This window comes from Colletotrichum higginsianum, chromosome 1 (genome assembly GCF_001672515.1).
Source record: "Colletotrichum higginsianum IMI 349063 chromosome 1, whole genome shotgun sequence".
NCBI lineage: Eukaryota > Fungi > Ascomycota > Sordariomycetes > Glomerellales > Glomerellaceae > Colletotrichum > Colletotrichum higginsianum.
In genome coordinates, this window is record NC_030954.1 from 2,305,825 (window position 1) to 2,321,347 (window position 15,523).

Genomic DNA, 15,523 nt, shown 5'->3' on the forward strand with positions numbered 1-15,523 from the left:
CGCGCTCGCGCATGAGACGAAAAATTGATTGCTGTACCTTACAGGAAACAATGCAAGCCAGGAACGCTACGAGATGCGATGTACCTACTTGAACGAACACGATTGTATGTATGCGTGTGCGAACACGCAAGGCACATAGGTACACATGCGGTGGCAGGCACTTTGGCCCCTCATTCGCTCTTTTGCCCTTTCGCTCCCTTGCACCACCCCGCTTTCTTCTCGCCACACTAGCACATCCTCACAATGGTCGCCTAGACGGTCGGACGGCCAAATGCCCCAAGAAATCCTCCGCGTACGTGGTACCGAATTCCGGACAGAGGCCGTAGTCACTATGGAAGTATTCCTTGCCTTATTGATACCGACCTTGGCATACTGCCTTTTCGACGCTACGTCTGCGAACATCGTCCCCGCCTGTGAGAGACGACAACATATGGTCGTGCTAAACCTCCATCAAAACGATGCTCGCAGGGACAGCGCCCCGGGAGATCGCATACGGGCTACCAACACTCAAGCATGCCTTGGCTTCCTGCGGCGCTCTTACTGCGCTGTGTCTGAGCCAGCCACTCTTGTCAATGCTCGACCCTTGATCGCTGCCCACCTATGGATATGCCACACTTTATCTTACACTTCCGAACCCACGGGGGGCACACGTCAACTCCACATCCGTCTCGTCCAGATCAGAGAGGCAACGGCCTGGCCTCGAATTCCGGGATGCTAGAGGCAGCCGACGGGAACGGTTTGCGCCTGCATCATCGTCTGCCAACCCGTCCTGAACCCGACTCTGCTTCGGGGCTATGCAAACCCTGCGCACCAGCAACAGGTTGTCGGTTTCCAACAACAGGGTAAGAATGCCACACTCTCCGGCTTGCCGAACGGCCAGTAGTGTGCGAGAACCAACAGGCAGTGTGACAGCCATCAGCACCAACTCCAGTACCAACGCCAGCCCAACCACCAACACCAATGCCAACCAACAAAATAACAGTCAACAGGTCCGGTCGAGAAGAGAGCATGCAAACTTCCCCAAGCCAGCTAGCTCGGATCCTTTTGCATCATACCGTTTGGCTGCCTGAGAAGTGATCGGCCACTCGGGGCGCTGCACCGCTTCAGGTTTTGCCCGGTAGTGTGTAGATGAAACGTGGCGTTGGACGCAACGGCTGGTCCTTCAACTAGGTCACGACGGTTTCTACCAATCCAGCCTTTCACTCACATACATTCGTTCAACCGTTGGTAGGAAACCCGCTTCTTTGTTCACAGGTTCAAACGGCCTAGCCTGGCTCTGTCTCTCTTTCGGCTAGCCACGCTGGGCTGACAGACTGGCAGGAAACTTAGTCGGTTGTTGTTGACATCACTCGAGACGGAGCCAAGAACCATTCGTTGCTGTGATGTTCGTCTCAAGCTTCAATCTTGCAGCTCCACCAGCCCAAAGATCCAATTGTTGGAGTCAACGCTCGTTGCAAGCAGGATGATGTGCCCTCCCCGCACCACTCCGGCTAGGCTAGATAAGTCCGACTTCGACCATAATCGCTTCAAAGAAGAACTCTATCAGAATCTTCAGTTACCACAAGTGTTCAGCTCCAAGCCGCCCCAATAGCTAACTAGCTAGCTAAGTCTCTGCCTTTCCATTAATGCCTCTAGCTGAGACGTGAGCATTCTGCATAAAATTGCAGCAGCACATTTATGGCATCGGCCGTGCATTAGTCTCGCTGGCTACTCCATCCGACAGGAGATGCAAGCGCAATGGGTCAAACAGCTGCGCCGCCGCAACACAAAGCGGGCACAAACCGGCTTGATCCCGCGGCTTGCACACCGCGGGCAACCGAGTCGACTCTGACCTTATCAGCTTGTCGTTATGGCACTGGGTGGTCCAGCTCTCATCCTATGCTACGCAGTAGTAGCCATACACAGGGCCCAGGTCCCTCTTGCGGCGGAGACATTGTACATTCTCAGCAGCTCATCCGGCGCATGTCGGCCTGGAGCGGGCTGTGCTGAGCATTGCGTTGCACAACTCGTATGCACTATCGGCCGTAGGCTTCCCAATGGGGCAGCTTATCATGATTCGTCTCGGCCACGTTGATCGCCCTCAAGCTCGATAGTACGAAGTAAGTGGGTGCGTGGTTCCAAGAGCTGGGAAGGTTCCGGTGAATTTGTGCTGGGGTTCCATGGCCGGTCGAATCCCTGACGATGGGCCAATCACCAATTTGCCTCCGTTCATGCGACCACGCAACTTCGCCAGGGACGTACTTCCACTGAGCCGATGCTTCTGGTTCCACAGTCTGTCTGCTTGCCTGCCTACTGTACCTACAAGCGGATAGTGTGTACGTACACTCCGAATGGAGCACAGCTGCACCACCAGGACTCAAGGTACCTCGGGAGAGTAAGTACACCTGTATCCCCCCCTCGAAGCTGGCCAGCCACAACGCAGTGTACCTTGCATATTGCAGCTTTCGAGATGCTGTGGTGGTTCCCAAAGTACCGTCCACCGCTTCCACCCATGCAGGAACCGGCGAACGGTTGCACCATCGCATGCAGGTACGCCAGAAATTCCACTGTTTTCCAGTGCTTCTCTGCCTTTTTCGCCAATGCAGCTCATCCCATCTCTTGTACTTTATTTATTTTTTCTTGGGAGGAAGGGGTTTGGCTTGGCCAAATTCAACCGCACTTTCTCCGATATCAAGTTGGCCAGCATTGACTGGGGGGCTTGCAGACTTAACCGTTTCTCGAGCCGCAGCCTATGAAGAAACGGTGACTGAAGTTGTCACTGCACCGGTGAGCCGAATCAAACGCCAATCCCACTCCTCTTTCAATCATCGAAAGATCGGTGTCGAGGTCTCAAAATGCCTCTTAACAAGTACGAGCACAATGCTTTCTCCACCGAACCATGGACGGTGACGGCCCTGGCGGGGGCCGCACTACGAATGCAGTATGTTACCATCCCAGGCTTCGCAGAACTGGTAGCATCAACGCTTGGTAACTCCCTAGAGCCCTACGAAGAAAAGCGGCATGTGGATTATGGATATCCCAGTCGAATAGGAACAGGTCGACATGGGATGGCATGGAGAACGATTGTCCGCTAGTCACCTTTATGGATTTGAATTCGACTGAAGTTGACAGGACCGGGGTCTCACCACATGCTGGTCGACCTTTTCAGGACCAGACCAGCAGAGCAGGCCCGGTCTGTCAAGCGGTCGGGGTCCCAGGCTGTCCGACCAGGTGTTATCTCGGCGGAGGCCACGGCAAGAGCCAAGTGCCTGGCTCAAGAATACGCTCACCACACCGTTGGAGTGGTTATGCCGTTCCTGGTTGATGGATCAAAGGCAACAAACAGTGCCACGATCCAGTACACCGGAACGAATTAAACCCAAAACAGCACAGCTCTCGCAACGACCCCCGACCAGTCGAGTGGGTGCATTTCTCATACCGGCCTCCAGCTGCAAATTTTTCCATCAGTCGCCCCCAGCTTGAGCGAGCATCGCTGTGGGCATCCTGGCTGATTTCTGCCGTTACAGACTGTGTGCAAATGTGAGTGTGTGGGTGTGTGGTGTAGGCGATGCAAACACCAGCGACCATCAACGACGCGCCAACCCACCAGAAGGATAGCTAACGGCCTGTGGGCGATCCCTAGCCGACCATTGCCATCCGCTGGAAACCTCCGACCGCCGCTTCACTAGAAACCCCCACAGAGAACCATTAAAGGCCTCAGATGGCGCAATGTCGACGCCCAAGGACGAAAGCTTGCAAGATCTACAGATACTTTCTGGCTGGTCGAGGAGACCCCGGCGATCCATCGTTTGATGCTCATGAAGTTCCCATTCGTACCCGCGGGCCCTTCTTGTCTCCCAAGGAAGCTCCCTTCTCCAAGACTCCAACTTGCCTCCAACGGACCTAGGACCCTCGTAGTAAAACGGGCAAGGTACTTTGGACGGCCCGGATAAGAAGCCGTGGGGTCCCGGCCCAGCCAATGCGCTCCAGACAGTCGACGGCGACTAGGACCAAAAGCGGATCTTGCTCCGGTCAAGCTGCCCCGGATTTTTGGCAAGTCCAGCAGCAGAGGAGTGTCTCAAATTTAAGCAAAGCGACGGACGAGTCGACGACCCCATCTCTTCTGCTCGGCTACAAGGGTCTTCGCCGCAACCGGGCATGAGTCTGGAAGATCATCAAAGGGACCTCCAACGGGCCCGGGATCCTCTGGAGCCTGGGGCCCGCCATTTAGCCTGACCCGAGGATCCCCGACTGCCCGAGAAGTCAATGAACGTCGCTATCGCCAACCAGCCTGCCAGTCTTGAGAAGGCCGAACCAAAGATAACTGCTGGGGCTAGTGGTCCGGTGACGAACGCGGCGTTGCATCGGGCTCAACTTGGCGTGGAAATCCTCCGGGGATCAAAGTAAGTCCCAGTGTTGGCCAACCAGTCAGTAACCCGGGACTCGACGCCAGGCCTGCCTTCCGGCCAACGGCAAAATACAGCAAACACGATGCGTCGCCAACGTCTATATGGCGGCCTGGGTTGGGGCACGGCACCGTCGTTTGCCCAGGAAGCATCCGTACGCTTCTCAGTAGTAGCTTGTAGGGGGGTCTTTATGGCCGGATTTATACATCGAATCTGAACCAGAAAACTCGGCAGCCTGGCCCAAACAGGGACCGAGAGAAGCCTCGTGTCTCGCTTTCCGTGTCATCGCCCTATTCTCTCCAACCGTGGGTACAGTGCGTTGAAGAGAGCGGGGAGGACTGGTACGGATCGGCCAATGCCCTCGCTGGACGTCGGTTAATATTGAGAGCTATCATTCTGAGGCTTCCAGGTGGGGGGATCCAACATCTCTCGTCAGGGGTGCCCCCGTCACACCAATCAGTGCAAGGGCTTCCTCCGCCGCGACCAATGGGCATTCCCGCGGTCGTTAGCTCATGGACCTCCCAGAGTCCCAAGGCCTTCGAGAAGGTTTCAGGGCCCGCATGCTCCGACGCCTAGGTTCCATCACGAAGCATCCCATCCCATCCCACATAGCCTTGGGTATGAGCGACCTGCCTGTTTCGGGCACCTGGTGCTGTCACTACGCATCCGCTTTGTGCCAATTTTCTTTGGAAACAATGGGAAACGTGAAGCAGATGGAGGGAGGGGGAGCATGAAGCAAAGACCTTGGAACACTATTGAGACTGGAGTTGTGGGTGTGGTTGCATCCTTCCATTGTTCTGGAAGGAATGGCGCTTCATCACCCGAGTGTCAGACCCCCGGAGACGAGGGCTCTGGCTGATATCGCCCCCTCCCCCCGGCAGGCCTATATTATAAAATCGACGAGATGCGGCAGTCAAGCCGAAGTCGTCTCAACGCCAGCGTGTTGGAGGACGTGCCGGTAGACCCGTCAACGGAGTCACGGAGGCATCTTGACGCTCAGAGACTTCGGCCATTTGCTCGGCACAGATCCATACTTCTATCCATCGAACCATTTCCCAAGCGTCAACTCAAATCTCGGCAGATGCTTCCACGAAAGCTCTTTGCCTCATGGCAGCCTCGTGGCAGCCTCAATCCACTGTTGACATGTGGTAACTCGGCACGGTGGGGTTTTGAGTGTCATAGTTGCTCCGTCGATGTTTTTAGATGCTCACGAATCTGACATGTCGGAGCTCGCCATCGGCACGACCCATTCACGACGGTCAGGATGGCGCCGTGGGAGCAGACCAAGCCAGGGTCCCGCGACAGGCCTCCCGTTCGTCCCGCCGATGGTCCGTCAGCGGTTCGTAGCCAAGCGCGATAGGCCCCAATATCTGAGCCAGAAGGGCTTCTATCTTCCGTGGGGTCCACGAAGGGGAGATAATTTCATTTCCCTGGCTCCAACTACCGGCGTTCGCTAGACCTTCTCAACCTTCTAGAAGTGATTGGCGTGGGGAACGGGAAATTGAAGCGTCACACATCCCAACCTCAGTCTTTGTCGGCCGGGGCTTCTGGGTGACAAACCAGCTGGACCATCTCGTCGCGGTAATCGGACAAGGACGGACAAGAACCGCATGGGCGAGTCGAGGCGACAGAAAGACGACGGAATTCAGTCTCAGTCAAAGCTAGCGCGTCCGGTTGTCTCACTGAAACCGGTGACGCCTCCGCGGTCAGCGGTCATTAGTCCCAAAGCTTCTCACCGTTCTCAAAGGCTCACAATCTCATGCTCGGGTCTTTGGGAATGGATCAGGGAAGACGGCCGACAACCAATGCGTCAACACATCCACCTGAATGGGCAACGACGGACAGACAATGCCTCGACACGGCGGCGGGAAGCTGCTGGCAATCATAGATGGATTCCCAGATGGTGGGAAACCTGCAACGCAGAGCGAACGCTGGATTAACGCCAAGCCCATTTGCGTCTTCAGTATCGCAAAGTGAGAGAAATTACACATTACCCTATCTGTACGTCCGCCGAGTACGAGCACCAAAATTTGCCTGGTTGGCTGCTCGGGAAATTGATACTTTGGACGCTAATCGGTCACTGTTGGAAATGCAACGAAACGGAGATGCGGCCCAAAGCTGCTGGAGGTGGGTGGTTCCAGAAGCAGTTATTACACCTCATAACTTGCAGCTCGCAACCCATCATCCGGACCAAACGCGAGAGCTCGTGTATCACACATGGGAATACTTGACTGTGCCGTCGTCACTTTGCGGCGACAGCGTCCCAAGAAGCGATGGCTTTCCTGAAACATGCGGTCTGGATCGTCGAGTTGAAGGAGAACGAGAGAGAGACGGGACTGACTGCATCATGCCGAGTGATGGACGGCAAAGGGGTGCATCGGTCACAATCCTCAAACATGCATTGCAGTGGTACGGGGGGGCGGAAGCTGTGAGAGAGAGGTTCTCCCCCCCCTCTTACGCCCTCCTTTCTGGTTGTTTTAGGGCTGGCCAAGCTCGCAGGTTGCAAAAGGCTTTAGCAAACATGTGGGAGAGTGATTGCACAATCATGCAAATGCAAGGCAACATGCGCATCCAGGCTTATGCGGTTGGAAAGGGAAGAAACACAAGCTGGGTGTTTCTGAATCTCGAGCGTGTGGGTGGATGGGTGGATGGGCGGATGGAGCCCGCCCCTCTCGATGGATGGGTTCCCTCTAGACGACGTTTGGAATCTATTTCTTGTCGAGCGTCGACACATGCCGCTCGGGACGACAAGTGACAGGTCGAGTCAGGGCTCAAGCGGGCCTTGCGCCCCTTAGCAAACCGGCTGCCTCTCCGGGCGTCCGGGGTTCATCGGCATCTCTTGGAGTTCTGTGCCCGGGGCTTAGGGGGGAAACTGTGGGCTGCCTTTGCATAGCAGCACGCACCCAGTACCAACAGCACACACTGACTGCACTGCTGCTGCGTGATACCTCACGCGTGTCGTCGCCACAAGCTCACGTTGATCAGGGCCTTAGTAAGGATGACCAAGAGAATCACGCACCACAGGGTGCTCTGGGCGAGCGAGTGTATCGAGACTTGGTGACCACACTAGTGTGCGGTATCTCTAGACCCAGTCACCGGTCCATAATGAGCTGCCTCATGACTTATTCCCCGAAATTCTATCTTCAGAGATGTCTCCAAGGACCCTGAACCCGACCGCGCTGATGGGCGCTGCGTGCCTAAACCTTTGGGGGGGGGGGGGGGGATCAGGGCAATTGGGCTGCTAGCGGCGTGCCCTCTGGTGGCATGTTCCTGGGTCCAAATTGGGATCTTCGGTCTCTAGTTGAAGATCCGGATGGGGCTCTGCCAGCTTGAGATGGGGGGCCATCGTCATGCGAGAAAGGGACATTACGCTGCGACGCTACTACCGATCCCCTGCCTCATAAGAGAGGCGAGAGACGAGAGAGCATCATCGGTTACGCTTATCCCCGAATCGGCCCTCACCGCCGAATATCAAAATTCGGATACCGTCATGTCCGCCTTCCTACTTCCGTCGATCCTCACCTTCGCGGACTGCCCACGGAGGCGTTCCCTTCTATGGGGGTGGGGGGTATGACTGTCATGACGCTCTCATGGAGGGGGGGAGGGGTTTGCTGGACTAACACACGTTGTAGTCTAACTTGATGATCACGGTAGGGATCCTGGATTCGTCGCGGAATATTCGTGGACACCATCGGCACACGGTGAGGGCACACTCGCGCACGCCCGCATGGATGGGTTTGTCGGTGGAGTCCATGACTCCGTGAGAGGGCATCGCATGCATCTCACTGCTGCTGTTCAATGTTCGGCATGCTTAGTTGCAGCAGCAAACATTGCTTTCGGTGGAGCTACCGCCGCCGCCGAGAGCGCAGAAACAAACATGCGCCGCCGCCACCATCATTGCCCGGGCCTCCGTCCACACCATTCTTCCCATCCGCGTCGAGCCCCGATGCCAATGGTTCATAACCACCGTGACAGAGTTTTCCACGGTAGTGCGGCGTGTGTGTGTGTGTGTGTGTGTGTGTAGATTGCTTTTTCCTGGCTAAGAAAAAAACAAACCCCCCGCGTCTCATGGCTGCTTTGACCTGCCTCTCAGGAACGAACGATAGGGTGGCAGGTGGTTGGTGGCGGACGGACGGGCGCTCGGGGACTCGCGCGGACACGCCAGGCGCCGCGGCTGGCCGGCTGATGGGCCTACTTGACTCGACGAACATCCGTGTCACATGTCGGGTCGGGTGATGGGACGACACTGACAAGCCAGGGTATCCTCGACGGGAGAGGGGGAAGGGACGAAAGACCGCGCGGATCGACTACCACTGTTGCTATCAGTCCATCCGGCTTTCAGGATGGAAGGGGGGGGGGGGGCTCGGGCCCTCGATGGTATCACCGCGATACAGCGTGCAAGGCGCCAGATGGCGGCGGCAGAGGAGTCCGGTAAAGTCTAGAGATGTGGACTTGTCGTGGCACTTGGTTGCCCCGCGTCGTCGAGAGGATGGTCGAGTATTGTTCCCCGAGCGAACCGGGTGCCGTCAAACGCCTTGTCGACAACAAAGCCGTCGAGGGCGCTGCCTCGTCTGGATTAGTCCTGGGGAGGGGGTTGAGGAGGGCATCTCATTAGTTTGTCTGACCGCCGGGATGGCGTGCACGGAGGGGAGAGGAGAGATCGCGGGGAGGGGATGGATTCCGGAGCATCGCCCGGGGCGATTCATCTTGCCTGCCCGCGGGCAACCCGGCGGTGTTCTAGTTTGTGGCCTGCAGGTTCTCGACCGGTCCGCCGCCACGAGTCAGCCACAGGTCAAACGAGTTCCCCCCTCCCCGATAATGACGACGGGAAAACGAGCGCTCTCGTCCCTCTCTTCGTCGACCAAATATCTTGAAGCCCGACGCGTTAAACACCGGGGTGGGAAGCAGGAGGTCTAGGGTTGGGACCGCGTTGGTTCTGTCTCGCTCCTCGCCCACCGTTGTTGGTTGGTTTCGCATCGTGTGAGACAAAAGTCTCGGGGCGGGCCTTTCGTTCTAGTTTCCAACCTTTCCCCCTTCCTCCGTCCCCTTTCCCCCTTGAAGCTGAAGGACTGGCGGCGTTGGAGAACAAAGAAAACCGTTGGGAGAGGGCTTGCGGCCACGTATGTTGCTCCGGTTTGGCGCACCAGCCCTCGAGATGGCGTCGCGTGGTTTCAGGCTGGCTTGTGGTAAGGGGTGGTTCTTTTTTTAGTCCCCCTTTCCCTCCTTTCTTTGTTTGAGGTTGTGGTCGGTTCCAAGTGTCGTGTTGGAGCAACGCGCCTCGACAGGGACGCGATCTCAGGAGCTTAGCGCGGACTTCTGGCAATCGCGGTGCTTCTGGATCTATAGTGCGGTAGCTCGTCTTGCCTTGTTCTCGGAGTGGACGGGCTCGAGGCCGTGGCGTTGCCGGGCTCAGGCAGTAGGTCCGGTGCCTTTCGTCACCTCCGTGTCTCTCATCCGCGTCGCCCGCGCCGGCCGGGGCGAGCGGATGTGGGCTGCCCCCCGACCCGGCCCGGCACGACTCATCGAGGCCGTGTTCCCAGGCTACCGACGTGACAGCCGAGAGGCGTCTCCTCTTTCGGGTCCTCTTCTGAGTACTAGGGGGGCAAGCGAGATCCATGCTGATGCTTGGACTCGAATGCTTCTACAAAAAAAGATGTTGGTCGGGCATTGATATTCTTGTAGCAATGTCATCATTGACGTTAGGAACTGGGAGACTCGCAATGTTGCCGCCGGCCGAGTCGTCTTGTATCTACGAGATCGCATGGACTCGGCGAGGGAAGCTTCGCGGCGCCTTCTTCAAGTCACTTTCCGCTCGTGTGAGTTTCGAAGTGATTCAGGGGTAGTTCCTGTGGTGGAAACGAGGGCATCTGTGTCGGCGCATATTTCTCTCGTTGCACTACGAGCGTCCATTTTGCCCCTGCGTACGTATACTTATTGCGTCTGTTTCCGCCGTCAAAGGTAATGCTCCGATGAACAGTCAACCTAGGTGCATACGTATTACGGCCTTGTTAAACATGTAGTTGGAATTGGAACTTGTGACGGCTTGAAGTGCTTTCAACTAGCCACCTTTCCACGCTCGTTCGTGCGGGACATCCCCCCAGGCTATATCATCTATGAAACATCCATGAGCGTGATGGGGGTCAGGTATCTGCAAAGGTAGCTAAAGCCATCGTGCGAAGTGTCGTAGGTATATATCAATGTTCACAATTGAAGATGCCCCATGAGCGAGCGCCAAGCTGCTGGAGGACTGAACCATCGCAGCTGCTCTGAACATCTTGGTCATCGGAACCAGTAGTCCTCCTCGCGACACAGTGCCATCTGCAGCTTGACCGTCTAGGCAAACACGCCCGCCCCAGGCGGGCGGTAGGGCCACACCGTCTGGGGCGTGCCGCCAAAGTCCGTGGCGAGAACGTGCTTGCTGCAGTCCTCGGCGACCTCGAACGTGTTGACCAGTTTCCCGTCGACATGCCGGACGGCGCGCCGTTCGCGGCGCTCCGGGAGCCGCCGGTCCTTGGACTCGTCCCCCTTGCCCTTGCCTTTCCCAGCCGGGCCGACGTTGGCCGGGCCGCCGTCGCAGGTAACGTTGGAGAAACGGTAGGTACCGCCGACGTTCAGGCTGTGCTGCGCGACGAGGGACCAGCGGTCTTTGGAGTCGCCGGGCTGGTCGGGGAGGGTGGGCTCCCTGGGCCGGAAGTCGGCCTGGGTGGTGTCGTTGGCTGCGGTGATGAAGGAGATGCGGCCGGACGGGGAGCAGGCAGAGATTCCGGAAGGGTAGACGCTGTGCTATTCGGGGATGAGCTTGCCGGTGATGGACTTGATGTGAGACAAGGGGTCAGGACTAGATGAGAACATGATGGCTCGATGCAATTTTGGGATCATACGGAGGGGCGGCTGAAAAGGGGCAGAAAGGAGGTCCCCGAGGAAGATTCACGTCGAATTTCAGTTGAGAGAACCCCATCTACCAACGTTCTACTCCAAAGCCTCATGATACTTCACCATGGCGGAATATATCAGTGAGTTTTGCCAAGTGACAGGGGAAAATTGCTGTGCAGTGCTGGATGCGGTTCTCCATCATTCGCAGACTGAACCATTGCTTAAACGTTGTGTACAACATCAAGACCGGCTGCCCGGGTCGTATCGTCGACTATTTCTTGTTTCCATGGTCTGCGCAACGGACAAAATCACACAAGCAGCCATCGGGGAACGAAATTTAATCCCCACGTAAATAGTCCACGGCCACATCAGCTTGAGGTCAATGTGCCGGACCCGGCACATCCAGGGCAACGTGCTGTCTCTACCAACCGCCACTCAACAACAGCATTGCAGGGCCGCACTTGAATGAGCACAGGGACTAGCGTAAGGACGGGGTCGATACAGGCTTTCTAGGCTTTTCGTTCTCTCGTCCTTCGATATGCTTCGAAGCAGGACGTAGGGTTGTCGTGGGGAGTGAAGGCGTGAAGGCGCTCCGCTGAGGGGGGTGGCTTGGGGACCCTTCGAACCGACGAGGCATTTTCCCTGGGATATCTTCACGTCTCGGCATTGATGTCGACGATGTAAACTTTGGGCCGTGCTTCAAGAAAAGGTGTGACTGTACAGAAGAGAATGGTTGTCTGATAGTAGATATTGCTAAGTGCAGAACACTACCGGCTTATGGGAAACAATGTGTTCCAACTGTCAATCCAGTTGTCCTGCCTGTTTATGGACCATTCCCGGACTATATCAGGACTTCTCAAATCACAAAAAGATTATACTTACATGATACAAGCCAAGACTGCAGAGACTGGAAAGAGCGTCAAAGTTGCGAATCCGTGAAGCTACTGAAATGTTACTCTAAATTCCACGCTGAGATCCCTAGTCTGCGTCTATGGGATACCAAGGGGTCATGTAATTATTCTAAACTCAAAGTCAGCGGCCATGACCTGCTTAAGGATGTTTTGTTAACGTTGCCGGACCAGGTCGCAGAGCTTCTGCTTCACTCCTGCATCTGGGTCACCAATTTGGCAGACGCAGTTGAGTCGAGTCGTTATGCACAGCCGGCTCGTGCTTTTTACTGTACTCGACTAGGCCAAAAAAAAACACCAAAAAAAAAACCGTGAAATGTGCCTGGAGAACCGGCTGATATCGAGACAAGAAGACGTACCTCCCTAGGATGAGAAGGGATTTTGAAGACCGGGTGAGCTTTCCGAACCAACCAATGTCCTCAATCTCATGACAGTGCAGTCCCATACGAACACAGTTAGAGAGTGTCTAGGAGGGTTCAAAATCCGGGTGTTTTATGTAATATACTGCCTATGGTAAAAAAGCAATTTGCAATCCGCATGTGCAAACACGACCAGTAATTCCTCGGCCTGGAATCTGCTACCGCCGCCTTTTCGGCAACGGTACCCTACGTCGTCCACCTCGAGAAACACCGTAAATTTTTATGAAGCAGCTTGTGCTTGGGTCTGAACCGGGGCCGAAACTGGAGGGGAGGCTGGAGGGGAAGCAGCAGACTCGGGTGACGATACAACGGAGGACTCCGGAGCTGGTTGTGGAGTAGTAACATTCTCAGGTCTGCGTCCGGTGATGAAATAGCTGTGCATAGATTATTAGCATTTGGGGGATTCAACAACAGAAAGAAATCATGGTGCGGAGTGCGGAATGCTTACACCGGCCAATATGCGTGGATGTTCCTGTCCTTCAGATCCTTTCGCACATCTATGAGGAACACGTCTACCTCCTCGCGGGTCCACTCGTGACCACGCGTCAAGGCTGCCATGGAAAATCCCTCAATCCCGCTGAGGACGTTTTCGTTGTTCCAGATGCCAATTTCCTTCCACTTGGGCTCCTTCGGCCAAGCGTTGGTTGGCCATTTGCTCACGCTCAGGGACACATCGACGAACCCAACATCCAGCATCACTTCTTTCAGCGTCGGAATCCGCACAAAGGGGCTTCCAAACCTGTCTGAGGCTTGCTGAAGGAGATGGCACCACTTCATTAGAGCAGAATCGGGCTTGAGCGTATCGTCATCAGAGGCTGTGTAAAGGTCGATTTCTTGCACTTCAACCCATCCGCCTGGCTCGAGGTTGCTTTAAGCGCCAATCAGTTATTTTCTCATCAAACGGTTTTGTGTGGTACCTAGGTCTCCCAGTTGGCTTTGATGTAAACCTCTGGGGGTAGACTTACTCGTAACATCTACGCAGATATCTGTGCCAGTCGCTGATGCCAGATGTTATGACTCGGCTGTGGATATACTGGAATGGTTGCGAGAACGTCCAAGGTTCCTCGGCATCATCAACCTGAAATTTGACGTTTGGCGGTACGCTGGTATCGCAATGTCAACGCCACTCAAATACTGGCAATCTCGGTTCGAGATTTTGCATAGAGAAGTAACACATACTAGGAAGGCAGCGTTGGCGAGAGATCAGTAGCGATGACCTAGATACATCTCGAGTTAGTGGTTACGAGAACCGTCTCGGAATTCTCAAGTGATAGAAGGCTTTCTCAACTTACCTCGGCCTCGGGATGCTCGTCTCCGAAATCGAGAGCCCAGATGCCAGTCCCCGTGCCGACATCGAGCACCCGGCCAACCTTTGCACCATCCTGGCACGGTGGGGCAAGGCCGAGCTTATCATCGCTCACGAGAAACCACAGCGTATGTGTCAAGTCTGGATGCATATATAGTCAGTAAAACAAAAAAAGACATGAGAGTGAGGATACCCGGTAACTCAAGAAGCTTACCCAGTCTCTCCAGTTCCCTTTCGTCGTTAGGAAATATGTACTCTTATCCAAAGGTCAGTCGGCTGGTTGCGCTAAATAGATTGGCTGGACATACTCCCGTCTTTGTACGTGTGATAAGTTCTCCCATTCTCTATTCGGTACTCTAGAAGAGATTCACGAAGACTGGCACTAGATGAAGCCATACTCTAAACGAAGGCATGTCAACCGGCATATTTTTCAGCGTCTCCCATTGCGGGTAATGAACTTACATCTCCAACCTCCGACTGATCATCGTCCAGCTGCGGTTTCTGGTTAGTTATTCGATGCGAGGCAAAAGCAGAGGTGGTGAATCCGGTCATACCCCGTCGTCCACGACGATTTCGACAGGTTGATTATCCTGTGACATGTTGCACGATCCCAGGTTCTATAACAGGCTTCTTTTACGGCGGTAGACACTCTGGCAGATGATGCCCCCAGTGATGAGCTTTTTTTCAGCGAAGTCAACTAAAAGAATAGGAAGACGGGAAAGGCAGGCGGGAGACGTTGGGCGCTCAATTGGTTTCTTATGGGATAAGGCACACGCAAAACCCCCTCTTCTTGGCCTGCTAGGGGCCCGGGCGGGAACGACGGGACCAACGAACAAATATGCGTGTCGTGGATTCGGATCCAACATTGTTTGCTCGCTCCCCTTGTAGGTAGGGATGTGATAGGCCGCAGAAGACCGGGGTGACGCCCCAGATGCAAACCCACCGAGCAGACCGAGTTGGATGAGATGTTACAGTATGCACCTCGACGGCCTTGTTGCCCCTTTACAGACAAGAGATGTGGAACGACAGACACCGCGACAGTTCTCAAGTGCAAGTACATGCAAATTTCACAACTATTCTTATGTATGTAAATTATTTGCATATTAGTAGGGATGATTGATTCGGGCGGAGTGCGCCAGTTGGAGTGTGAAGCTCGGTTTACTTGCTTCCCCTCTACACACGGGTATGACAAGCGGCGGATTGTACATTGAAGCAGATCCCCCCGTATTGAATGACACAATCTTGCCGCCGGGTGTGAGGTCCTTGTACAAGTTGCTGAATCAGACACCCACCCAGGCGCGGCATGATCGCCTTGTTGAAGATATCGGTAAGGGTTTTCGTGCGGAATACGCTGAGGCGAAACCGACGCCATGAGCCGAAGCTGTTGATTCTTTCCTCTCTGACCTCTTTAAAAAAGGAAGCTGTTCTCGGGGAGGAGAAGACAGAAACACCGTCAGGCCAGTATTCGCAATGGCTATGTGCCAGCCTCGTTCTCTTATAAACAGCTATTCTTCTCCGATCTACCCACGACTCGTGTTTCGGCCTCTCCTCTCGTGAAAGACCACATGTCCCGATGCCATATTATAACATCGCGTTCATTCTCGCAGCAGTATCTTGCCTGTTTAGCTTTAC

At 55.1% G+C, this 15,523-nt stretch overlaps 4 protein-coding genes across 4 annotated transcripts; 1 reads left to right on the top strand and 3 right to left on the bottom strand.

Annotated features, from left to right (window-relative positions):
* Positions 1-2,834: 2,834 nt before the first annotated feature.
* CH63R_00708 (uncharacterized protein) lies at positions 2,835-3,356 on the top strand (the record flags this gene model as incomplete). Its single annotated transcript, XM_018295683.1, has 2 exons — positions 2,835-3,036; positions 3,112-3,356. The coding sequence occupies 2 exons, from the start codon at positions 2,835-2,837 to the stop codon at positions 3,354-3,356; spliced, it is 447 nt and encodes a 148-aa protein (XP_018164045.1).
* A 5,914-nt stretch (positions 3,357-9,270) lies between these two features.
* On the bottom strand, positions 9,271-10,002 carry CH63R_00709 (uncharacterized protein; the record flags this gene model as incomplete). Its single annotated transcript, XM_018295684.1, has 1 exon — positions 9,271-10,002. One exon carries the CDS (start codon positions 10,000-10,002, stop codon positions 9,271-9,273), a length of 732 nt encoding a protein of 243 aa, XP_018164046.1.
* Positions 10,003-10,718: 716 nt separating this feature from the next.
* On the bottom strand, positions 10,719-11,384 carry CH63R_00710 (uncharacterized protein; the record flags this gene model as incomplete). Its single annotated transcript, XM_018295685.1, has 2 exons — positions 10,719-11,163; positions 11,359-11,384. The coding sequence occupies 2 exons, from the start codon at positions 11,382-11,384 to the stop codon at positions 10,719-10,721; spliced, it is 471 nt and encodes a 156-aa protein (XP_018164047.1).
* A 1,421-nt stretch (positions 11,385-12,805) lies between these two features.
* CH63R_00711 (Methyltransferase domain-containing protein) lies at positions 12,806-14,490 on the bottom strand (the record flags this gene model as incomplete). Its single annotated transcript, XM_018295686.1, has 8 exons — positions 12,806-12,959; positions 13,034-13,453; positions 13,551-13,688; positions 13,765-13,802; positions 13,878-14,032; positions 14,200-14,290; positions 14,354-14,383; positions 14,446-14,490. The coding sequence occupies 8 exons, from the start codon at positions 14,488-14,490 to the stop codon at positions 12,806-12,808; spliced, it is 1,071 nt and encodes a 356-aa protein (XP_018164048.1).
* Between the last annotated feature and the right edge of the window lie 1,033 nt (positions 14,491-15,523).